The sequence below is a fragment of the Arabidopsis lyrata genome (genome assembly GCF_000004255.2).
Source record: "Arabidopsis lyrata subsp. lyrata unplaced genomic scaffold ARALYscaffold_6, whole genome shotgun sequence".
Classification (NCBI taxonomy): domain Eukaryota; kingdom Viridiplantae; phylum Streptophyta; class Magnoliopsida; order Brassicales; family Brassicaceae; genus Arabidopsis; species Arabidopsis lyrata.
The window spans coordinates 21,876,303-21,899,672 of record NW_003302550.1 but is presented as its reverse complement, the minus strand read 5'-3'; the positions used below and the strand labels follow the sequence as shown (position 1 = coordinate 21,899,672).

At 35.1% G+C, this 23,370-nt stretch overlaps 4 protein-coding genes across 4 annotated transcripts; 1 reads left to right on the top strand and 3 right to left on the bottom strand.

The window, feature by feature from the left end:
• Positions 1-593: 593 nt before the first annotated feature.
• LOC9308718 (putative F-box protein At3g23950) lies at positions 594-1,904 on the bottom strand. The gene has a single exon (XM_002872603.2). The coding sequence runs from the start codon at positions 1,902-1,904 to the stop codon at positions 594-596; it is 1,311 nt and encodes a 436-aa protein (XP_002872649.1).
• Positions 1,905-2,858: 954 nt separating this feature from the next.
• On the bottom strand, positions 2,859-6,145 carry LOC9310828 (primary amine oxidase). The gene is given in 5 exon segments (XM_002872602.2): positions 2,859-3,242; positions 3,334-3,896; positions 3,996-4,112; positions 4,733-5,997; positions 6,000-6,145. Coding segments are annotated over 5 exon segments (2,232 nt in total). The 5' UTR covers positions 6,073-6,145; the 3' UTR covers positions 2,859-3,028.
• Positions 6,146-19,457: 13,312 nt separating this feature from the next.
• On the top strand, positions 19,458-21,239 carry LOC9308717 (UDP-glucuronate 4-epimerase 5). Its single transcript, XM_021022026.1, has one exon. It carries the CDS (start codon positions 19,613-19,615, stop codon positions 20,921-20,923), a length of 1,311 nt encoding a protein of 436 aa, XP_020877685.1. The 5' UTR covers positions 19,458-19,612; the 3' UTR covers positions 20,924-21,239.
• Positions 21,240-21,248: 9 nt separating this feature from the next.
• On the bottom strand, positions 21,249-23,018 carry LOC9308716. Its single transcript, XM_021022040.1, has one exon. It carries the CDS (start codon positions 22,621-22,623, stop codon positions 21,526-21,528), a length of 1,098 nt encoding a protein of 365 aa, XP_020877699.1. The 5' UTR covers positions 22,624-23,018; the 3' UTR covers positions 21,249-21,525.
• Positions 23,019-23,370: the final 352 nt, after the last annotated feature.

The window sequence follows — 23,370 nt, the reverse complement described above, 5'->3', positions numbered from 1 at the left end:
AAACTAGTGAGCTTAATTCAGTACGTCACCTCACAGTATAAAGAGATATACAAATATCATTCCCGAAATAAAATATCTACCACATGCTATAAGGAATCTTAAGGAATCTTATCTTTGACGATTGAAAAATGGAGAGGTAAACATTTGTCTACTCCTAGAAACCTACAATGCTATATGTGCGGTGCCATATTTGTGGTACGCAGAATGATGAAGAATGATGAAGGCCCAAGAGGCTCATGATGTCGATAGATAAATCCAACAGAAGCCCATATTTTGTCAATATCTTGTGATGGTTTTATGAGCAGAGAGTGATGAAAATTCTTTATTTTCGACTGAATATCTCCTAGATGAGATATAAGCATTTTTTTTATGTCAAATCAAGGAATTTAGGTAGTAGCATTATCAATCTGAGTCTCTGGATTATCTCATCCCACAAAGTGTTTCAAGAATGTGAGAAGCAGATCAAGTAGATAAAGAGCAATGGAAATCCAAATCCTAATAATTAAGTTTTATGTGGAAAGTATCATATAAGAGAAAAACTTAAAAACAGAAAAGAAGCAAATGACAAAAACAATCTAAGAAACATGGCATAATCAAGAAGAAAGCTGAGGGAGTGGGTTTAGCCAGCGTGGTAGAACGTACTGTGAAAAGTAGAGGTTGTGAAAACCACCTAATATATCATTGACGAAAATTGGATAGATCAAATCCATATACGCCTTGCAACCGTTAAATCTCATGTTGCAACCATCCATAGACTTGTTCTCCTCCTCATCGGGCACCTCCTTGTGAAGACTAAACTTGTGTGTCCTCAAGTTTAACAAGACCAAACTGTTCTTGTTCCTACTCCACAAGTATATGATGTCAGAGTTCAAAGGATGCATCACCACGGGGAAATAATCAGCACCAAACCCGATCAAAGACGAGTTGGTGTTGAGTTTCCACGAGAGTTTCCATGACTTAGGATGATCTTTCGTAGAGACCAACCTCCAAACCCTGATTGTACGACCTCCACTATCGTTGAAAACGTTGCAGTACACCACGGATCCCGCAGAAGTTGTGATTGTTCTCTTGAAACGCTGATTCCGTTCAAATCGCTGGATACCAGGAAAAGGTATAATATTGCAGTCAAGATCATCATCACATCCTTTGTAGAAATCATAGGATACAACATAATCTGCGTCCAGGGAGCAACCAGACGCAGCAAGCCAGTGAAGAATCCCGTTCAAAGGAACAGAATACCCTAGTCTAGACCACAACAAGGCACGGAGACAACGCACCTTCTTGGTTATCCACAATCCTGTTTCAGAGGAATAAATCATAAAAGTGAGTTCCTTAGATGCTGGATATGATGCCAACATCCAGACAACCTTGTAGCCCACGACAATACCCTTTTCCATCTTTGTGACCAATCCATTGTCACTGAAATGTCGATTCTCCTGTAACCTCACGACATCGAAAGCAGAGAGATGTGGAGGAAGAGGGATCCGTACCCATTGTCGCAACAAGGGGTTTCCGACATGATACATTAGTTCTCCTTCGACGGTTTCGGTGTAAAGCAATACAATTCCATCCGTGCAGCTCAAGACAGAATTGTTTCTCACTTTGGTCTCGGGAATGTGATGCATGTAAGAGCCTAGGGAATTGGTAAGTCCCCATCTCTCACATCCGTGGTGTCCCACGATTTCAACCGACACTCTTTTGTTCCTTGTGTTCATGATTGACCACGACACGGAGGAGGAAGATTTCAGTGACTCGTAGAGATCTCGGAAGAAGTCGGAATCGATTATCGATTTCCATTCTTTGCACACTGATCTGAATCTAGCAATGTATTTCAATGATAATCGAGCCAAAATCTTCACCAGTGCTTCCTCTGGCACCAAATTATTTTTCTGTTTTTTCTCCATTTGAGATTTCGTTTAGGGTTCTCTATCCTCTCTCCGTTTCTAATATCAAAGAGTACGTAACCCTTTTTTTTTTTTTTTTTGATAATTAAGTACGTAAACTTAAAAGTCGAAAAAACAAAAACAAAAATGTGAAAGGATATTCTGTTACTTAAATATTTTCATATCCTAAAAATCCCTTCTTTACTGTAATTTTTGTAACTGATCTGTGCATATTCGATCATTTGATACTAATTGGGTATAGGGTTCTCTTGAACAGATAACACTTTTATAGGTATTTTTAATTTTGATTGTTAAAAGAGGAATATTGGAAAAAATATAATACTATAAATTAATCTATCATTTTATTTGTTTCATCCCTTAAAATACATGTATATAGAAATAATGTTTAACTTAGACTCTTTTAAATTTAATCGAAAAGAGCATAGAAAAGAAAATTCTTCAAATTCTTTTTATAATCGAATGTCATCAAATATGTGATATATTTTAGTTGATATATCACTCGGCGAACTCATAATCTAACCATGTGAACCCAATGACGGACCCAAAAACTTTTCACCGGGCTCAACTACATTATTAGAAAACGGTATATTTATTATTGTTACAATCGTTCCAATAGCATTGCCATCGCTCCGATTCCCATGACCATCGTTCCCATCGTTATTGTCATCATCATTATTACCCGTTTTTCAAAGCATCATCATCATCCCCCAACCAAAGGATGCATCTGAACCGTTATTTGTAGGGGAATACTAATTTCTTTTAAGAAAGAATTAATGTGTAATCAGAACCAAAAACAGTATCAAGGTCTTCTATCACTTTGTACATTTGGAACTAATCATATAGGAATTCTTTTGTTAATATATGCACAAAAGTAGTTTCACAATCTATTTTCGAAAATAATCATATGGGGAATGGATATTTCTTAGTTGCCAATACATTTCCTTGAGATTAACATTACGGTGTGAATTGGACATGCTGTATACACTTTTGCGCTTATTGTTTTTGGTGTAGGAGTTGGGATTTCACCAATAACACATAACAAAGTGAATATCTTGTAACTTTATTTGAAGTTGTGCTATAAGATCCAAAATTTGGATAATTCTTTCGTTGGTTCTTCATACTTCTCAAGCAGAAACAGATTTGGCTCCGCAAACCTGAAGGTCATATTCAAAGTTTGGAGCGGCCTTAAGAATTGGACTGCGCTCGAAAAAATTTGCGGGCTTCAAATCAAAACTTGAAGAAACCGTGGGCATTATCGGAAAATCTTCTTGACATGGAATGTGATGGAACCCGAGCGTGTACCACACCACAATGTCGTTATTCTCTATATCTCTATCCCTGCACCACACCAAATAAAGACACTAAATCAATCATAAAAGATTAACTATAATATCACTAATATAAACGGTAATTCTTTGCAACTAATCACCTGTCGGACCAAACCGCAAGAGTATCATCACCGTGGCTTTGGTAAGTGAACAAACCACCAGCCCATTGCTCGGACTTATTGTATGGAGTAACCCAAATTTGGTTATTAGTAAAAGCTCCTCTCTTCTGTGGTGGATCATCATGGTCAAGCAGACTTGCTGCTGTGGCTCTAGGCACAATCTTGTAACCCCTCGGGTTACCAACCCGAGTGGTTTTACTAGGATTAATGACGTGGTATTCTGATGGATCGTACAAGCTAAGCTTGATCTTACCGTCCTTTTCGGTTTTCACAATGTTCCTAACCGCTTTCATGTAACTCTTCCTAGGTGATTCACCTAGCGCCGTCTCTTGCCTCTTAAGGTTTACTTTAAGAAAGGAATTGTCCGGGCCATCAACGTCGAGGTCAAAGTAAAAAGTGACGTAGTGGTCGTGAATAACTCCAATTACATTTTCAGACAGAATTGTGCCATAAAGCTCTTCTTCATTACCTTCTTTGTCTTTCTTCACTTGGTTCTTGTTCACGTACGATGTCCCTTTTACCATCAAGATTCCACTAAGCCCAACCTGTCGTTGTTATTACCAAAAGAAAATATTTTCAATATCAACGGAATCTTTTAAAATTATTTTTGTGAAAATAAGATAAAAGTCAAAAATCGAAAGTACCTTTGCTCTCATAAGCCCATCAGTTTGGAACTCATAATCAATGATGAAATCGTAGTTACCCACTGAGGCTACCATTCGTACCACAAGCGTCACCTTTGGTCTCACTTCCCGTAACGGCTAAACTAAAAACAATCATAATTAATCTCTTTATCTTACAGTATGAATTGTTTCCTTTTTGACTGTGAGTAGCAGCATCTTATTAAGTAGATGTCTTTTTTCTTTTGTACATATATCATAAAAATCATTGTTGTGCCCGGTGAAATCTCAATCTTATAAAAAAACTAATTAAGAGAATCGATTTATTCATTAGAAATTGGTTTTCAAGTATGTAGAAATTTTGACATGTCTTTTTATGCAATAAGAAATATAAAACGGATGTTAGAAATCTGTCTTCTAGGACTTTTGGCCCATAATCTTCCTTGGTACCTTGAGCCAATGATTCATTCCAATTTAAAGAATGCTTCTCTATCCCAAAAGAGGATTAAACCCGAGATACAAACCACTAGTAGATATTTGACCTTTGAGAACTTGTATAGGTGATTTTTGGGGTTTTTAAAAAAATACAACAATTGATTAGTTCAATTCTGATTTTTAAAGACTATTTAAAAAAAAAGTTTAGAGTTAGTAAAGTTAATTTACACTTATGTGGACATAACTCTTAACAACACGTGATTTGTTAAGTTTACTGTTGCTGTTGATAATATATTTAAATAAACAGAGAAGCAAAGAGAACTTACCGGCATGCCGGGGACGGGATACTCGGTGTGACGCCACGCAATATCTCCGGCGTAACTCTCAAACACACAAATCATATTCTCTCTCACAAACGGCGTTCCGTCAGCCGCAGCGAATATTCCGTCCATATAAACGGCGTTTCTTGGACAATCGTTAAGCGGCTCGAGCGACATGGTTTGTAACCCCAACCCGTACTCTCCTGCGTCCATGTAAGTCTTGAAGTACCAAGCTTCCGATGGATCCATGTATGGAATAAAAAGCTCCGACACGAAACCTTTGTACATCACTTCACGTGTCTCTTCAGTATCCGGATCATGTACTCTGACCCGGGATATAATCAGACCGGCTCTCGGGTCCGGTTTTAAGTGAAATTCCCAATTTGCCCATTTTACTATATGGTTATCCTCGATTACAAAGCTTGGACCATGTGGCTGCTCGATGGAGATTGGATTGAGAGGTCTGGTTTTGTCCTGGCTCGGAAAATTGGAGTATCGATAATCGGTATTGGTTGAACCGGGTATGGGTATTGATTGACCGGTATCGGTTATCTCAAGTATTTGCTTCGTATCTAAATCAAAAAGTAGAGTCAAACCTTCGATAGGTCGCATGTAGAAATTAGGAGTACCTTGAGATGAGAAACACTGGATTTTAGTCACCCTTTTGTTGTCTTCTTTATTACCAAACCAGCCACTAGACATTGGGATACAAACCACGTCCGTTAGATTTATTCCACGAGAAAGAATCGTACGGTTGAAATCTGCGTTTGAGAATGGTGCACTCGCGGCGCTGTCCATCTCCTCCGACGTCACAATCGGGTAACCGGATTTAGGAACCGGACTATCCACTAAATCAACAAGATTTGTAGATAAGTCAACGGTAAGCACGTGTGAATCACCTCCTAAACGTGCGATCACAGAAGCCTTTCTTGTTGGGAGTTGGTCTCCTTTGTCCCATTGTCGGACTAGGTTCTTGTCTGGCTCTTCAAGGACGACGGAGTTAAGCGTGAGTGGTGCACGTGAGGCGAAGAGCGCGTGGGAGGAGAGGATTGATCGGACTTTGTTGATCTCCATGACGGTAAGTGGGTCAAGAGGGTGGTTTGGTGTATCGGAAACGTGGTCATGGTTTTTGGGTTTTGTTTTGGGAACATTTTTAGCAATGGGTCGAGTTTTTTTGTTGAAAAGGAAGTTTCTTGACGCGCAAAGAGGCGAAGAGGAAGAGTTTGTGCAGTCGAAAAGCTTTGTTGTGGACGACGGCCCGTGAGAGAAGTAGTGGAAGCGAAAAAGACGATGAAACAAGCCGTGATGATGAGAACGAACAGACGGAAGAAGAGTTTTGGCTCCATGAAAGCTCTCACACACTCTCTCTCTCTCTCTCTAGATCTCAGTTGGTTTAATTAGTTGACTAATGTGTGATTGTGTGTGTTGTTTTGTTTATTCATATTTACTTGAATCTATACTATATAAAAATCGAAGCCATAAGTTCCTTAGGCCGTCCACGTGGAATTTAGAACGACCAATCTCGGTTGGACATCTCATCGGTTACTATTTTTACACACTACCTAAATTAACATTTTTAAATTCTAATATTTTCTATACTTAAATATTAATAAAAAGGAAAAGAAAAATAAGAAAAATGTAAATTTTTGAAATAACAAAATACAGAAATAAGAAAAATGTAAAGTATATATTTTAATATTATTATGCAGCAAATATATATATTTTTGAAACTTTTCTAATTAAAAAATATAAAATTACATAAGGTAACTATAACGGTTTATCCTAGACATTAAACTATATATATTGAATCTCGACAACACAATTAGTTTTGGTTTCAAAAGAATTTACTATTATGCGGCTTTTTTTTTTTCGTGCTACATACTTTTTGATTTATTTCTCTATTCTATACTATATATATATAAATATCGAGGACATAAGCTCATTAGGCCGTCCACCTATGATTTTAAACGAATAACTGCAGTTAGACACTTCATCAGTTAACATTTTTACACAGCATGTTAATTAACATTTTTAAATACTAATATTTTCTGTACTTAAATATTAATAAAAAGGAAAAGAAAAAAATATATAGAAAGAAGAAAAATGTGCATTTTTGAAATAACAAAATATAGAAGAAAAAGAATGTAAACGTATATATTTCAATATTATTATGCAGCGAATATAGTTTTATTTGAAAATTTTCTAATTAAAAAATATAAAATTACATAAGGTAATTATGACGGTTTATCCTAGACATAAAATATTAAATATTGAACATCGACAACACAATTAGTATTAAGTTTCAAAAAAATTTGCTATTATGCGGCTTTGATTTTTTTTCTCGTGCTACATACTTTTTTATTTATTTCTCTATGAACTATAAACAAATATTGTTTAGTTTTTCTGAATTTAGACTCTTTGATTTGTATTTCAAGTTACACTAATGAATCAATTCTAGGTTCATTCAATTGTGACTTTTAAAGCAATTACAAGGTATTATTGATCCTAAAATTTATGTAGCTTCCAAATTATTTCTTTGTGTGGATATTGTTAATTTCTTTATGTTAAATATATGCATAAAAAATGGTTCGTATGTAGAAAGCAAAAAAATCAAATAGAAAAAAGGGAAAAGAATTATATATTGAAGAAGAAGAACAAGAGAAGTAATAAGGTAATTGTTTTTTAGAAAAGAAAAAAAGTAATTATATATAGGGTTCTGTATATTATAATCGTTTGATTAATTTGAGTTCTCTGTTTTTGAATTATCTTTTCAATGCAAGGCTTCTTCGGAAACCAAAGTGTGGCGTGTTTGTTTGCCAAATCTAACCGATTACGATAACAGTTATATTAAAGATAGCATGTGACTGTTTTTTTTTTTTTTTTTTTTTTTTGTAATTGTCGGTATTATTTTTGAGTATATTTTTATCAACAATAAGAGGACAAGTATAAAGGAGTAGATTTAAATATTATGAAGATTATATTGTTATTCAATTTAAGATTTGTCAAAACTTTATCAAAGCTTGATGTTATTTTTTTTATGTATTTGTAAATAGTAATCTAAAAGTTTCATAAATTTGGAGTTATTTGAGACCATGATTTTGTAAATTTGAAGCTCTAAAAGCTATAAAAATTTCATAGCTTAAGTCGAAACCACTAGCTTCTATACTACATAAAAGTCGAAGTTATAAACTTCTGAAACTGTCCACAAAATTTTGAAAGACTAATCACGATTAGCCATCTCGGTAATTAGGAATTTTAGATTCCAATAATTTTCTCTATAAAGATACTTATAAAAAGGAAAAAATATATACATATATATATATATATATATATATATATATATGAAACAAGAATAATGTAAATTTAAAAAAAAACATATGGATAAACAAAAAATGTAAAATTTTGTTATTAGAAAATATAAAATAATATTAATAGAAAATTAAGACACTTATAAAAATGTAAAAAAAACAAACAAAAGCTATCTATGGAAATGAGAAATATATAAACTTAAAAAAAATATATGCAAAAAAGATAAATGTAAAATTTTTGTTATTAGAATATATAAAATAATATCATTATTAGTCTCACCAAATTTGCCAATATCTCTTCTTAATCACAATTAGGGGTCGGTATTTTAGTTTGATATCGAGTTAAATTTGATTCGGTTATTTCGATTTTAATAAAACATCAAGTCTCTAATCAAACTCATTTTGGTACATTTTAATTCGGTTTGGATTAATTTGGTTTGTTATTTAAAATAAATTATTTATAAAATTGAAAGAATGGCAATAAACTGAAGCAAGAAAAATAGAAATTATATAGTTGGGATAGATAAATAAATTTTTTGAATAGAATAATCAATCAAGAGTTATGTGAAAAAAGGTATAAAATATATAAATGTAACATGTGTAAGTTTACTCATTTGTTTCTTTTCATTTAAATGTTGTTTGGTAATTTTTCATGTTTCGAGTTTGATGTTCAGATATTAGATAATTTTAATCACTAAAATTTTGAAGTCTTTTTTATATACCTGATTAAAATATGACACATCATATTTGTAATATGTTTTATACCAACTTTGATCCTATAAGCTTTTCTTTTATTAAAAAAAAAAATTAACCAACATGAATGATACTAAAAATATAAATAAAACAACATTTATGCTATAAAAAATTTTATAAATGAAACATTATTGTATATAATTGATTACTAAACCCAAAAATATATTAAAACAATCAATAAAAGTAAACCTCCGCGTAGCGGGGGTTATAACCTAGTAGATCTAAACATTGTTTCTTAGGAGACTAAATGGGAAAATTGGAACTAAGGGATAAATATTTAAGTATTTGTCCATATATGAATTCTATGAACAAATATCAACTATTCCTAAACTACCCCTTGCATAAGATTGAACCAATTGTTTCAAAAATAATTAAGAAAAATATGTATTAAAATGATAAAAAAGACATGAAGATATATAAAATTTCAAAAATATATTGTTTTGTTTTCGTTTTAGATGTATAAAATTTGATCTATAAAGTTTAGAATATGTCTTCTGAAATTAGAATGTATATTCTATACACTCTACATGTTCTACAAAATTTAGATTATGTATTCTACACACTCTACATGTTCTACAAAATTTAGAAGTCATTTCTGTTCTACGGTATTTAGAATACTAGTTTCTACAGCTTTTAGAATACATATTCTATACTTTGTTCTTTGTTCTACAAAAATTAGAATATGTTTTCTAATATTTACTCATGTTCTAAGAATGTTAGAAAACATATTCTTAAGATTTTTTTTATTCTATAAAAATTAGAAAGTACATTCTATCTAATTTAGATTTTAAAAAAACAATATCTTAAAATATGGAAATTGAATATAGTGAATTTGATTACATCTGCAAATTACAGAAGTTGAATTCTGAATACTTTAAAATTCTTTATACCTAAGTGAATAAATTATAACACTAATTAGAATTTTTCTTTATACTTCACACTTTTTCCTATAGATTACGCTTAATTTCTTGTCTCAAAACCCGGAAAATTAGTTGAATTTTGAATACTTTAAAATTCTTTATACCTAAGTGAATAAATTATAACACAAATTAGAATTTTTCTTTATACTTAACACTTTTTCCTATAGATTACGCTTAATTTCTTGTTTCAAAACCCGAAAAATTATAGTTGCGCTCCATAAAGAAATTGAAATCAAGGGAGTGAGATAGAGAGAGAGATTGAAGAAGAAGAAGAAAAAAAAATTATTTAATATGGCGTTATTAGAGAGGAGAGAACAATTACGAAAGCTTAACTTTGATGAGCAAGAGAATCAAAGAAGAAGAAGATATGAAATTATCTACGGCAAAACAAATAATGGAATGTAAATATATGTTGATTTTGTCCTATATTTTTTCCAAATTGTTTTTAGAAAGAAATCAATTTAATTTTGAATTTTTTTAATAGTTTAGTAAGATTTTAAAAGACTGGGGGCATATTGGGATTTTAATTATATGAAATCATATATGACTAATATTAAAGTATATATGACCAATCATGAATATAGAATGCATAGATGGACAATAGTTTAATTATTTGTCTTTTATTTCCAATTTTCCCCTAAATCAAACAAGAAGCACCGTCTGAGATATGTAAATTTTCTTGATTTTTATATTCATGTTTAAAAAGGAAAATTGCAAGCAAAATAACATGACTGTTGTGAACTGTGTCTTTCATTAATAGTATAAGGGATATATATATACAAGGATAATAGCAGGATACAGAGAATAAGGTAAAACCCTAATGGGCCATGGGCCGGTTATGGAGTCCATCCATATGGTTTATAACACTCCCCCTTGGAAGACATAACCGTGCCCAATACTAAACCGGGATCTCTATAATGCGCTGGGGAATGTTGCCTCATTAAAACCTTACCAGGAAAACCCAGTGGGACAAAACCATGGTGAAGGAAAAAGAGTACAACACGCATTACTCCCCCTGATTTGAGCATCACTGTAGATCCTTAAGTCCGCGCATCCCGATCTGATGAATGAGCTTCCGGAACGTTGAAGTCGGCAATGATTTGGTGAATAGGTCCGCTGAATTCTCACTTGACCGGATCTGTTGAACTTTGACCTGACCGTCCTTCTGTAATTCATGAGTGAAGATGAACTTAGGCAGAATATGCTTCGTTCGATCCCCTTTGATATAGTCATCCTTTAGTTGATCAATACATGCTGCGTTGTCTTCAAATATGATGGTCTTTGATGTAGTAGCAGTTGCGCCTTAAAGAAGGCTGCCTACGTACCCTTGGAAGGGATCAAGCCACACGTAGTTCCTATTCATTGACCATGCCATAATCTGATCTTATGAATATCCGGCATTAGTAAATCAAACTAAACCAAAGCAAACTGGACCTTCTTTGGTTAGATCAGTATAGAATATACCCAAGTAAACAACGCAGGAAGAATAGAATTTAAAGCTTAATCAAACCTTCCTTTAAACCTTTCCAGTGCCTTTGGGTTGATCATGAACTAAATTTAGACAGGAGACTCACGGCAAAACAAATGTTTGGTCTAGTGTGTCTAGCCAAATTCATTAGAACTCCTATGGCACTGAGGTTTGGCATTTCCGGACTGAATGGATCACTATCCAATCTGAGGCTTCTCACCACCATTGGGCCTGGTCAATGGGCGGGCCTGGTCCTTATTAAATCTCCTTGAGTACTCTTTCAGTGTATGCCATTTGATGCACAAGGATTCCATTATTCACGTACTCAGGTTGTAATCCCAAACAGAACTTAATTATTACCTAGGTCTTTCAACTGTTTGGTCGATTACCCAGAGGTTTAAATCATTCATATAAACTGCTATGATTACAAATCCTTTGTTTGCAAACTTCTTGAAAAAAATACATGGACTGATCGGATCGTTTTTATAGCCTTCTCTGATGAGATATTCGCTTAACCGGTTATACCACATACGTCCGCTTTGTTTTAGTCCATATAAGGATTTTTCCAGCCTTATGCAGTGCTGTTCTCGAGAATCTTTCTTATCTTTGAGCTCAATACCCTCTGGTAATCTCATATATTATCCAGTGGACTTATATAAATATGCAGGCATTACATCCATTAGCCGCAAATCTTTCTCTTTTCTATAGCCAGACTTAGCAAAGATTTAAATGTCTTAGCATCCACCACATGGGAGTATATCTCCTCTATTTCTGGTCTTTGTGTGAATCCTTGTGCGACAAGCCGTGTCTGATATATCAAGCTTTCACTATGTTTATTTCACACAATCACAAAGACTCATTTGTCCCACTGGCTTTACATTGATTCTTAGCTCCACGTTTTATGGTCTTGTACCATTTTAATCAATCAGGTCTTTGAGTGCACTCTAGTATAGACGTGGGCTCCTGATCCTCATTCATTTCAGTTGCTACCTTGTGCGCAAATATATTATCATTTATGTCGACATCTTTTCGGTTCCATTGTATTCTAGACATGATATAGTTTATAGAGATCTCTTTACACCTTCAGGACCTTGAGGTTTGGCGTCCCAAACCTCATTGATTGGTACCTTAGGGTTATGTCTATTAGCCGGCCATGTCTATGGTTTCTTGAACCTTCTCGGTTTCCCTTGCACCTTTCTTTGATTTCCGAGGGTTCTTGTCTTTGGAACCTTTTGGGTCTACCACGTTTCTTACGTGTTGTAGCCTCTGTAGCAACTTGATTGTGTTCCTTGTGAACATCAATACGTACTGGTGCATTACAAGCTGGTATGTACGATTTTGTTACTCTCTTTAGGTCATTATAGGAATCTTGGCAACTGTTTTAGCTAGCTTTTGCAGATATATAGTCTTTTGGATCTCTGATGGAGTCTGAGGATCTTGCCATGTGAAGGATGTTTGATTCCATGTAAGTTCTTTGACCAGCTTGTTAGTCTCTCCACCCAGTGTTGGGAAAACGGATTCATTGAGATGACAATCCTTGTATCTGGCCTTTGGCTCGAGATACTTAATGATGGTGGGAGAATCATTTTTAACGTATATTCCCATCTCCTTTTGAGGTCCCATCATTTTCTCTCTATGGTGGTGCTATGGGTAAATAGGTGACACACCCAAATGTCTTTAGATGGGAAACGTCTGGCTCATGACCCATTAGCAATTGGGATGGGGAATATCTATGCTCATTAGATGGCCGAATGCGTATTAGTTCAGCAGCGTGTAAAACTGCATGTCCCCAAGCTGAGACCGGAAGCTGCGACCTCATGAGTAATGGTCGAGCAATTAGTTGAATTCGTTTAATGAGGGATTCAGCTAATCCGTTCTGTGTATGGACATGTGCCACATGATGTTCCACACTTACCCCATGGCCATACAATAGTCATTAAATGCTTGGGAAGTGAATTCACCAGCATTATCTAAACGTATGGTCTTAAGAGGAAAATCTGGAAAATAGGCTCGCAATCTGATGATTTGGGCCAATAACCTAACAAACGCTTGGTTCCTAGAAGACAAACATGCGACCAGCGGGTCGATGCATCGATTAAAACCATGAAGTACCGAAATGTTCCACAAGGTGGATGGATCGGACCACATATGTCTCCTTGAATTCGTTCCAGAAAATGTAAGGTCTCTTTAGACACTTTGACTGGTGAAGGTCGAGTGATAAGCTTCCCTTGTGAACAGGCTATGCACGTGTGGTGCTTAGGGAAAACTAGGTTTTCTTTAAGGGTGTGCCCTTTAGAACTTTGAATTAATTTACGCATCATATTCGAACCGGGCTGGCCAAGCCGGTCATGCCATTAGTGAATTTCTCAGTAAACCCTTTTGTTTACTTTATTAGCCTTTATCATATTGACCTTGGCATAGTAAAGGTATATGACGCGGGTATAGTCTGTAAAACCTTCTCATGGTCTTGGATGCTGTTAGTAATATATGGGAATCCTTTGTTCCCTTCACCCTTAGTTTCAATGTGGAAACTATTCAAACACATTTCTTTGAAACTCAACAAGCCCCTTTGAGCTGGGTGAATATGAAGCATCTGAGGATGCGTGCCCTTGGGAATATGGGCCTGCCATGGGCCTACCCTTAGCCTTCACTAAATTTAGCTATACCCGCAATTTGGCTAATGAACCATGTCTTTAGATATTTCGTTTATTGAATTCTCATAATCATCTATCTCATGGTCGAAATCTTCTTCACCATCGTGATGAACTAAATGAGCTTCTTGATTCTTTTCAAACTCTCTTGATAGAGATCAACAAGATGCTTAGGTGTCATGCACGTCTTAGTCCAATGGTTTCCCCATTCCTCATCAGTGGCAAACAAGTTTATTTGAGTGTTGTGGTTTGGGTATACCGTGGCCTACCTCGATTACGACCAAAGTCGGGTCGGTGGCCTTAACCATATGAATGGTTTCCTTGATCATATAAATTATAATTTCCACTTCTACCACGTCCATTCCATTTACCATGACTGTGGCCATGATACTTATCTCTTTGGACGTGGTTAGACTCTTTAGTCTCTTTAGGCTCTTTAGGCTCTTCAGCCCAACGGGCTTCTGATAATGGGGTAGGACCAGGAGGTCTCATTTCACTCTTTATAACTCATTGTTTTGCTCAGCAAGTAGCATATCAGAATCAATGTTCTCATCACGGTTTCTCCAAAGCCTCACTCCTTAGCACTCTCTATAGAGGAGTCCTCCCCAAAAACAAGAGTTTAGACTTGCATATGTGGTAAAAACCTTTTTCACGATATTGTTGCTGAGGCAATATATTGTTTGTGTGAAAGGTCGAGAATGCTTTCTCTAGCAAGTCATTCTCAGTAACTTCCTCATCACGGAATCTCAGTATTGACACTATTTTAAATAGTGCTGAGTTATACTCATTCATGGATTTGAATTCCTGGAATCTGAGATTCTTTCGATCGAATCGGGCTTTTGGGTAATAGCACCGTCCTGAGGTCCAGAGGATTCTTAATAGTGAGGTACTGATTTTGAGACTCTCATTGAGGTGATGGCGTATGTTAGTAATCGCCTTATATCTTTCTCTTCTGGTGACATTGTTTTCTTCCACAATAGATTCACCAAGCCCCTTTTTCCTTTAGGATAATCTCAGTGTCCAAAGCCCATTGTAAATAATTGTCACGAGAGGCATTGAGTGCCGTATATTCATAATAGTTGATTTTTGACATCTATAAAATATAGAGTTAAATGAGAACTCATGTAATCGGTTAGACCAAGTCATGCGGTATTTAAGACCGAACCATGCTTGTCTTCAGCAAGTGTTTTCTACACAATCATGTTATATATATATGGATGAAATCAACCCTAGAAGATTGATCTAGTATGCAACAAAAAATAACCAAACAATCGGATCATACTAGATTAGGATATTATGATTTCGCGGTTAAGTTTTAGGGTTTTAGCATCCGCGATTTATAGTACTAGGGTTTTTTCTAGGGTTTCGGTTTTATGTATGGAACTTTCTATTTATGGAATCTTTCCTTATATGGAACTTTCCATTTATGGAAACTTTCTATTTCTCATCTAGAAAGAAATCCTAAACAAACGTGTACTTTAGGGTTTTGGAATATTTCCTTATGAAGGGGTTTCCTATTTTGGTTACTTTCCATTTTGGGAAACTTGCTACTTTAGGGAACCTTTTATTTTGGGAAACTTGCTATTTTACGAAACTTTCTATTTCTGGAAACTTTCCTTATATGGAAACTTTCTATTTATGGTGATTTTATATTTATGAAAACTTTCTATTTCTGGAAACTTTCCTTATATGGGAAACTTGATCTTAAACCGTGACTTAGGGTTTATTAAACCGGTTTAACCTAGGATTTAGGGTTTTGGTTTACTTTCGGTTTAACCTAGAGTTTATATTAAAACATTCAATCTATCATGCCATGCATTAAACATCTTTCCATTCACTAACTTCTCAATTAATTCTCCAATCATAAATCAAATCACATGTGCCAATTTTCATGCAAATTTTATCTTATCAAACTTTAATTGGATCATGTATATAAAGCATAATAAATAAATAGCACTTATCTTAATTGGAGAAGATAACAGAGACCCGAGATCTGATACGGAGATTGGAAACAGTTATGTCTCTTAGCTGGTTGGGACCTCCTACAAAATCTCAATATATATAATCCTGATTCCTGAGAAACTCAAAATTTTGCTCATGGAAACATGGCTATTACATTAGTAAAATGAAAAAAAATAGGGTTTCTGTAATATACTGCATAAAACAGTTCAGAATCAATAGCATATAATCCGTGCATAAATCGTACAAAAATATAGACAGGATTGATAATAAATAATCTGTGCAAAATTTGTGCAAATCTGCAGACAGAATTGACAACAGATAATCTGTGCAAAATTCGTGCAGAAATACAGACAAAATTGATAACATATAATCCGTGCAAAATTCGTGCAAAACTACAGACAGAATAGATAACAGATCATCTGTGCAAAGTTCGTGCAGAAATACAGACAGGATTGATAACAGATAATCCGTGCAAAATTCGTGCAGAAACAAATATGAACAGAAAACTTATCTCGATAGAGTTTAGAATTTTGTTTGCAGAGACGGCTAGAGTTTTGGTTTTGGTTTTTGTGAGAGAGATTTAGGGTTTCGGAATTTTTAATTTTTAGGGTGAAAGACTATCGTGCTGATAACGTGTTGTGAACTGTGTCTTTCATTAATAGTATAAGGGATATATATATACAAGGATAATAGCAGGATACAGAGAATAAGGTAAAACCCTAATGGGCCATGGGCCGGTTATGGAGTCCATCCATATGGTTTATAACAATGACAAGATTTTAAAATGTCAACGATCTACAAACACGTTAACTTTCGAACTCTTTTGAAATCAATTAGGTTAATCTCTAATTTGGGCCAGACTTCAATAGAGGGACACAGCCCATCCAACATTAGAAATCATCCGAATGATGTAGCAATCCTTAAAGGGCCACTCCGACGAGATTTATTAAAACCACATAAAACAGAACATACTAGTTAGAAGGTTTAATCTCTATGCGCATGCCAGTTTTTACTATCTTTTTAACAATTTTTGGTGATATTTACCGATCATCGAAAACCGTCATTAATTATTTCAATATCGATAACAACGATTTTTTGGTAGAGATGAAAAAATCATCGTATCGTACATGTCATCATCTAGTAATTTATGCTATTTAGAAATTATAATTTTTAAACTCACAATTTTTACTAATTAGTTTCAAAATTTTAGTAGCTAAAACTTTTACTTCAAAAGTCTTTACAGTTAAAGTCTCACAAAAGATCTTAAGATCAAAATTTTTACAACATAAAATATACGGTTATGTTTGGTATACCATTTTAAAATGGTACGGATTGATTTTGGTGATGCCTATATCACATCAACTAGAAAACGGGATGGACTTAGAATTTAGATGGGTCTGTGGATAGTTCCAACAGATGTATGAGAAAGGGCCCGTTACTACACCACGTTGGCACGTTGTTTCAGTGAGAACACAACAAACCAGGACTATTTTTGATCAAAAAAATTATGATATATGGAATCCTGGTTTGAGAGCTAATTTGCACTCAAAACTATTACCTCTTAATATTAAGATTTAAGAGCTAATTTGAACTTACACTATTAACAGCGATCAAAATATTTTATATGTCTTGGTCAGTTATCTTCTCCAATGCCTAAATTTTTATTTTGATCAAAATATACACACACGTATGACATATGTAATCTATTGCTTGGAAATGAATCTTAGAAATTGAATCACAAGAAAATTTGGTTGAGTTGGTAGATTCTTTTTAGGTTTCATGTGAGTTTTAACCACTTTTAACATTGTTAGAGACAGAATATATACTCTTTAACTTGGATTAAAAAACAAGTCATGTTCCTTTAATTTTCTGTTCTTTTCTTTAACCATCACTCATTTATACATTTACTTGAAAATGAAATAGGAATTATAAATTAAAATATTGCAGTCCACTAGGGAAAGAAGAGTATGGTGTGATATGAAATTTAAAGTCAAAGCAAAGGTTGCTTATAAACGTGGCGAGGCTTATTGGCTATTTATTTATTGAAACAAGAGAACATATTTTTACAAATCTCTTTTAATTAACCAAAGCTTACACTTTAGTAAAAAAAAAAAAAAAATTCTTTTTTATCTTTGATTTCGATGGTAGAGACTAGAGACGAGAAATAGAAACATATACTAAATTCCAAAACAATATGCAGTCAAGTATAAAACTTTCTGGAAGTATATTAGTCAAATTCATGGCATTTCGTTTTTTTTTTTTTTTTTTTCCTCACATGGCATTTCGTTTAGACTTTTATTATGGACTTCGTTTGTTATATAGGATGCATCACAATATTAATGTTAGTTTTGAAATTGACTCAAAATCATTTACATGCAATATCAGAAGTAACAAGCAACACGTCTTTGGAGTAATTTAGAATTTTGTGCAATAAAAGCAAGTTTCCTTGACTCAGCCGGTTTTGTTCTAACGGCAATAGTAACTTTAGTTAATGATCGAGAGAAGGACAAAGTCAATCTTGATTTTGATAGTATCCTAATCTAACCAGAGTAATTACAAGATTAACTGTATATGGCATGACCGATATTTTGGCAGTAATTGATTTGGCAACTTCTTACCATAAAGAAAGAGATTTGCTATAAAAAAAAATGATCAATTTTCTGATAGATTAACTATAATAAGTTGATAAATATCAGTGTTGCGTGATTATTTGGTATTTTAAGATTTGTAAATCTTAATATTATTAAATGTGGATTGTTCTTAAAGCTTTACTATGAGACTAGGAATATATAACATTAAATTTTCGTCTAATGTCAGAAAATAATGGTTAGGTGAGATATAACAATCATGAACTAAAATAAAACAGTTTAATTTATGTCAATTATACTGTTCACATTGGTAATATGTTTGATTGATAACATTCTACCGTAATGGTAAGAATATATATATATATATATATATATATATATATATATATATATATATATATATTATTAATTAATAAAAGTAGAAGAATCGTATAAAAAAGAAAGATACCACTAATTATATTTTGTATAATTTTTGTAAGAAAATGAAATCATTATTTTTTGTATAATTTCATCGTCCACGTCCTAAAAAAACAGATCATTTTCATAAAATAAAAAATAACTCATAATATAATTCTCGAAAATAACAGATATTGTATCATTATTTCTCACATTTTCGTTATGTCTCACTTTTTCTTAACCATTTTATCATCGGATACTGTTTTTTTTTTTTCCGTTATCTCACACCTCTTAGTTCTTATAACTATTATGTTATTTTGTACCCCTTTTTTTTTCTTTTTTTTTTATCATCAATCAAAATTCAAAACCAATAAATACAGAAGCTAAAAACAAAAGTACAAAAGGAAATATTGCGTATAAAATATTGTATATGTGTTCGTATACAAAAGTACATGCATAACATGATCAATTATAGAATGCAATAAAAATACAAATGTCAACAATCTACAAACACGTTATGAAAAGCAAATCTACAAACACGTTATGAAAAGCAAATCTAAAATACATGAATCTATAATCTCTGACAGCTTTATTATTACCATCACTTAAAGATTGAACAAAAAATATAAATTTTTTATATATATACATATTTTCTAATTTGATCATTAATCAAATTAAATCATCCACATTTAATTTTGATTACAAGTAAAAAGAGATCGTCTCTTCTTCTTTCCCGGAAAATCCTCATTTTTGACTTGCTCAATTTTGCTTCCTTAGACCCAAAAATCCAACCCTAACCCTAATCGACATTTTCTCCGATTTCTTAATTCTCCGGTGAAAATGTCTCACCTTGATGATCTTCCTTCTACTCCCGGAAAGTACAAAACCGATAAAGTTCCTCCGTACGGGATTCTCCACCACCACCGTTACCTCCGTCTCTCGAAACTCACACTTTGGGCTTCTCTCTTCCTCGCTCTGTTCCTCTTCTACCTCGTTTTATCTCCTCCTCCGTCACCATCTCGCCGGAATCTCAACGATTCTTCCTCAATTTCCGCCGCTAAATACGGTGGCTCTCACTGGGAGAAACAAGTTCGTAAATCCGCTCGTCCTAGGTCTCGCGGCGGTTTAACGGTATTAGTCACCGGAGCTTCCGGATTCGTCGGTACTCACGTCTCGATCGCGTTACGAAGACGCGGCGATGGTGTTCTAGGTCTTGACAATTTCAATCGGTACTACGATCCAAAGCTTAAACGAGCAAGACAAGGTCTTTTAGAACGATCAGGTGTTTTCGTTGTTGAAGGCGATATTAACGACGCCGTTTTGCTTAGAAAGCTCTTTGATGTTGTCCTCTTCACACATGTTATGCATCTAGCTGCTCAAGCTGGTGTGCGTTACGCAATGCAAAACCCAGGATCGTATGTGAACAGTAACATTGCTGGGTTTGTGAATTTATTAGAAGTGTCGAAATCAGCGAATCCGCAGCCTGCGATTGTGTGGGCTTCGTCTAGCTCTGTTTATGGTCTCAATTCGAAAGTACCCTTTTCGGAGAAAGATCGAACGGATCAACCGGCGAGTTTATACGCGGCGACGAAGAAAGCTGGTGAAGGAATTGCACATACTTATAACCATATCTATGGTTTATCGCTTACGGGTTTGCGGTTTTTCACTGTTTATGGACCTTGGGGTAGACCTGACATGGCGTATTTCTTCTTTACTAAAGATATTCTTAAAGGGAAGACGATTACGGTTTTTGAATCTCCTGATAAAGGTAGTGTTGCTAGGGATTTCACTTACATTGATGATATTGTAAAAGGTTGTTTAGGTGCGTTAGATACTGCTGAGAAGAGTACTGGTAGTGGTGGTAAGAAGAAAGGTCCTGCTATGTTTAGGATTTATAATTTGGGGAATACTTCGCCTGTTCCGGTAACTAAGCTTGTGACTATATTAGAAAAGCTTTTGAAGATGAAAGCTAAGAAAAAGATCATGCCTTTACCGAGGAATGGGGATGTTGAGTTTACTCACGCGAATATCACGTTAGCGCAAGCAGAGCTCGGTTATAAACCTGCGGTTGATCTTGAGACGGGTTTGAAAAAGTTTGTGAAATGGTATATGGGTTTTTACACAGGGTCGAAGAAGAAGAGTTCTTGGTGATCTCTATGTCTCTCTGTTTCTCTCTGCTCTAGTCATGGTCTCTGTTCTCGCCTCTGGAGCTCGGAGCTTAAGGCCTTAAACCCGAGCACTTGCATCGCGAGGAAAATGGCTACACTGTTAATGGACAAACACTTGGTTATTTTAACATAAGGCTATTTACGTATCTGCATTGTTTCTGTGTTGCTAGATTTTGCTTCATTTATTTGTTAGTAGATTTGAGCAATGTACAGCTTCATCACTTATGTGTTTCAATTGTGGACTCTCAATTGTCTTTTCCATCATGTCGGAGGAATAAAGTAGCTTGGATTTTGATGCATATACTCTGTAGTAATTCAATCTATTTGGTCACCTTTCTTGTGAATCCAACATATCCTGACCAAATTTTACATAGGTCTATACACTTGAATAACCTTGATGGTTTGGAAGAACAAAATCAAAACACTGAATAATCTCAGAGAACAAGAAACAATGAATGTTCTCTAGCCTGAAGTTTATGTAATATGCCAATAGATTCACAAGATTGTTCTCTAGCCTAGACCATGTTAATTTCCTAGAAAGTTCTCATCTTCCTCTGGGCAATCAATTTCGACAATGCTATGATGTTATCGACAAGGTCTTGAAGATCCAACACTATCTTCATTATCTATCTTCCACCAATCACCACCATCTCCAATCTCCACCGATTCCACCTCTCTTCCATTCGCAATCTCATCATCATCGTCATCACAATCAAACTCGTAATCCCAAACACCGCAAGAACCTCCTCTCTCTTTCTCTAAAGCAGGATCATAACTCCACTCCAACTTCTTCAACACATCTCTATCATTCCACTTCCCCACAACTTTCTCAACTTCCTTCTTCGCCTTCCCCATCACAACTTCCTTCCACGAATACGCAACATCAGCTACTCTCTTCAACGCACCTTCATTCGAATCTCCAATCACAACCGTCCTCAAACACCTCTCCTTCGCTTCCCACAAAATCCCCGCATAATCGGAATCATCAGACACTAAAACAACACATTCCACTTCTCTCTTATCCATCATGTCCACCAAATGTTCCTTCAACGCCTTATCAGCAGCTTCTGGCTTATCACTCACCATTTTCACCCAAAAACCAGCTCGTTTCAGCTCATCCGCTAACCCGTAACCTTCTTTCGGCGTCAAAATGTTCCTCGCAGCTCTTTTATACTTCTCAATCTTCATAGAGTACTTAGCCACAAGCCTCACTCTTTGATGTCCTTTAGAAGATTCAATCTGTCTCATACGTTTCTGATTCTCAGTCTCATGAATCTGCTTAAAATGATTGATTAGCTTCTCGTTAGTGTAGAATCTCCGGTCACAAACGCCGCAGAAGTAAGGCTCCGGCGGTTTAACTAAACCTTTGTTCTCTAATTGGTTTAACAATTTTCTATCTTTCCTCTGTTCTCTTACTTCTAAAGGAACGTAGCTAAAGGCGTGACGATTCGCATACGCCATCATTAGCTTCACGGATCCGAAAGACGACGCGGCGGTTCGGAGCTTGACGGCGGCGTCGTAAGGCGGGAAAGAGGCTGGTGGTTTGTTGTCTAGATCCCACCAAACCCCCACTCGGATTTTGGGTTTAGGGTTTATCGAGCTAAAGCTAAAACCTTTGATTGAATTGAGAGATGTGAATTGAGTTTTTGGTTTCCAAATTCTCAAGACGAATCTTGAAAACATCGTCGGAATCTTCAAAATCGACGGAGAAGATGGAGGCTTCAATAAAACCCGGGTTACATTACATACCCGACCCGGATCCGATTAGAGTTCGGCGATTCTCATGTAAAGTTTCAGAATCTGGAGCTAAGGGCATGATTATAGGGAGTATGTTAGCAAAATCTTAGTAAAATCTTAGGAATAAATTGATTACATTTAATTAATTTTCTGCTTTATCAGTAACAAACGTTCCTTAGCTAAGGAACGAAAGTTGGGTTAAGAGACAGCCACGTGGCGTCTTGTGAATGGGCAAGCTGAGAAATATTTAAATAAAAAAACCACACGCGTTTTTATTTTTTCCGTTTTCTCTCTCTCTCTCTCTCTCTCTCGCGAAAACGGAGAAATCGGAGAAATCCCGATGATTTCCGGAAATCGTTTGATATCGGAGATTCCTCCACTCCGGCCGTCGTTCTTCCGTCGGCCCATCATCTCTACCGACTCCGGTGGCGACGGCGTGTTCGGTTGATGTATTCGGCGAGGTGGGGTTTAGAAATCGGAGAGAAGTTCACATGATCTCCGATTTTCGATTCGAAATCGGAATCTCTGCTTCAGGTCTATATTATTCAAGGTATGCATGTCTCATTTGGTGTCTGAATTGATGTATTTTGCGTATTAACAAATTAGGGTTCTTCGGATTAACAAATTAGGGTTTTGGGATTTGGGGATAATCGGTTTTTCGTTGTTAAGTCTATTGTTTGCCTTATTAGAAGC

Coding starts and splice junctions, on each gene's coding strand:
- LOC9308718 (XM_002872603.2), bottom strand. CDS start 1,904: ATGGAGAAAAAACAGAAAAATAATTTGGTGCCAGAGGAAGCACTGGTG.
- LOC9308717 (XM_021022026.1), top strand. CDS start 19,613: ATGTCTCACCTTGATGATCTTCCTTCTACTCCCGGAAAGTACAAAACC.
- LOC9308716 (XM_021022040.1), bottom strand. CDS start 22,623: ATGTTTTCAAGATTCGTCTTGAGAATTTGGAAACCAAAAACTCAATTC.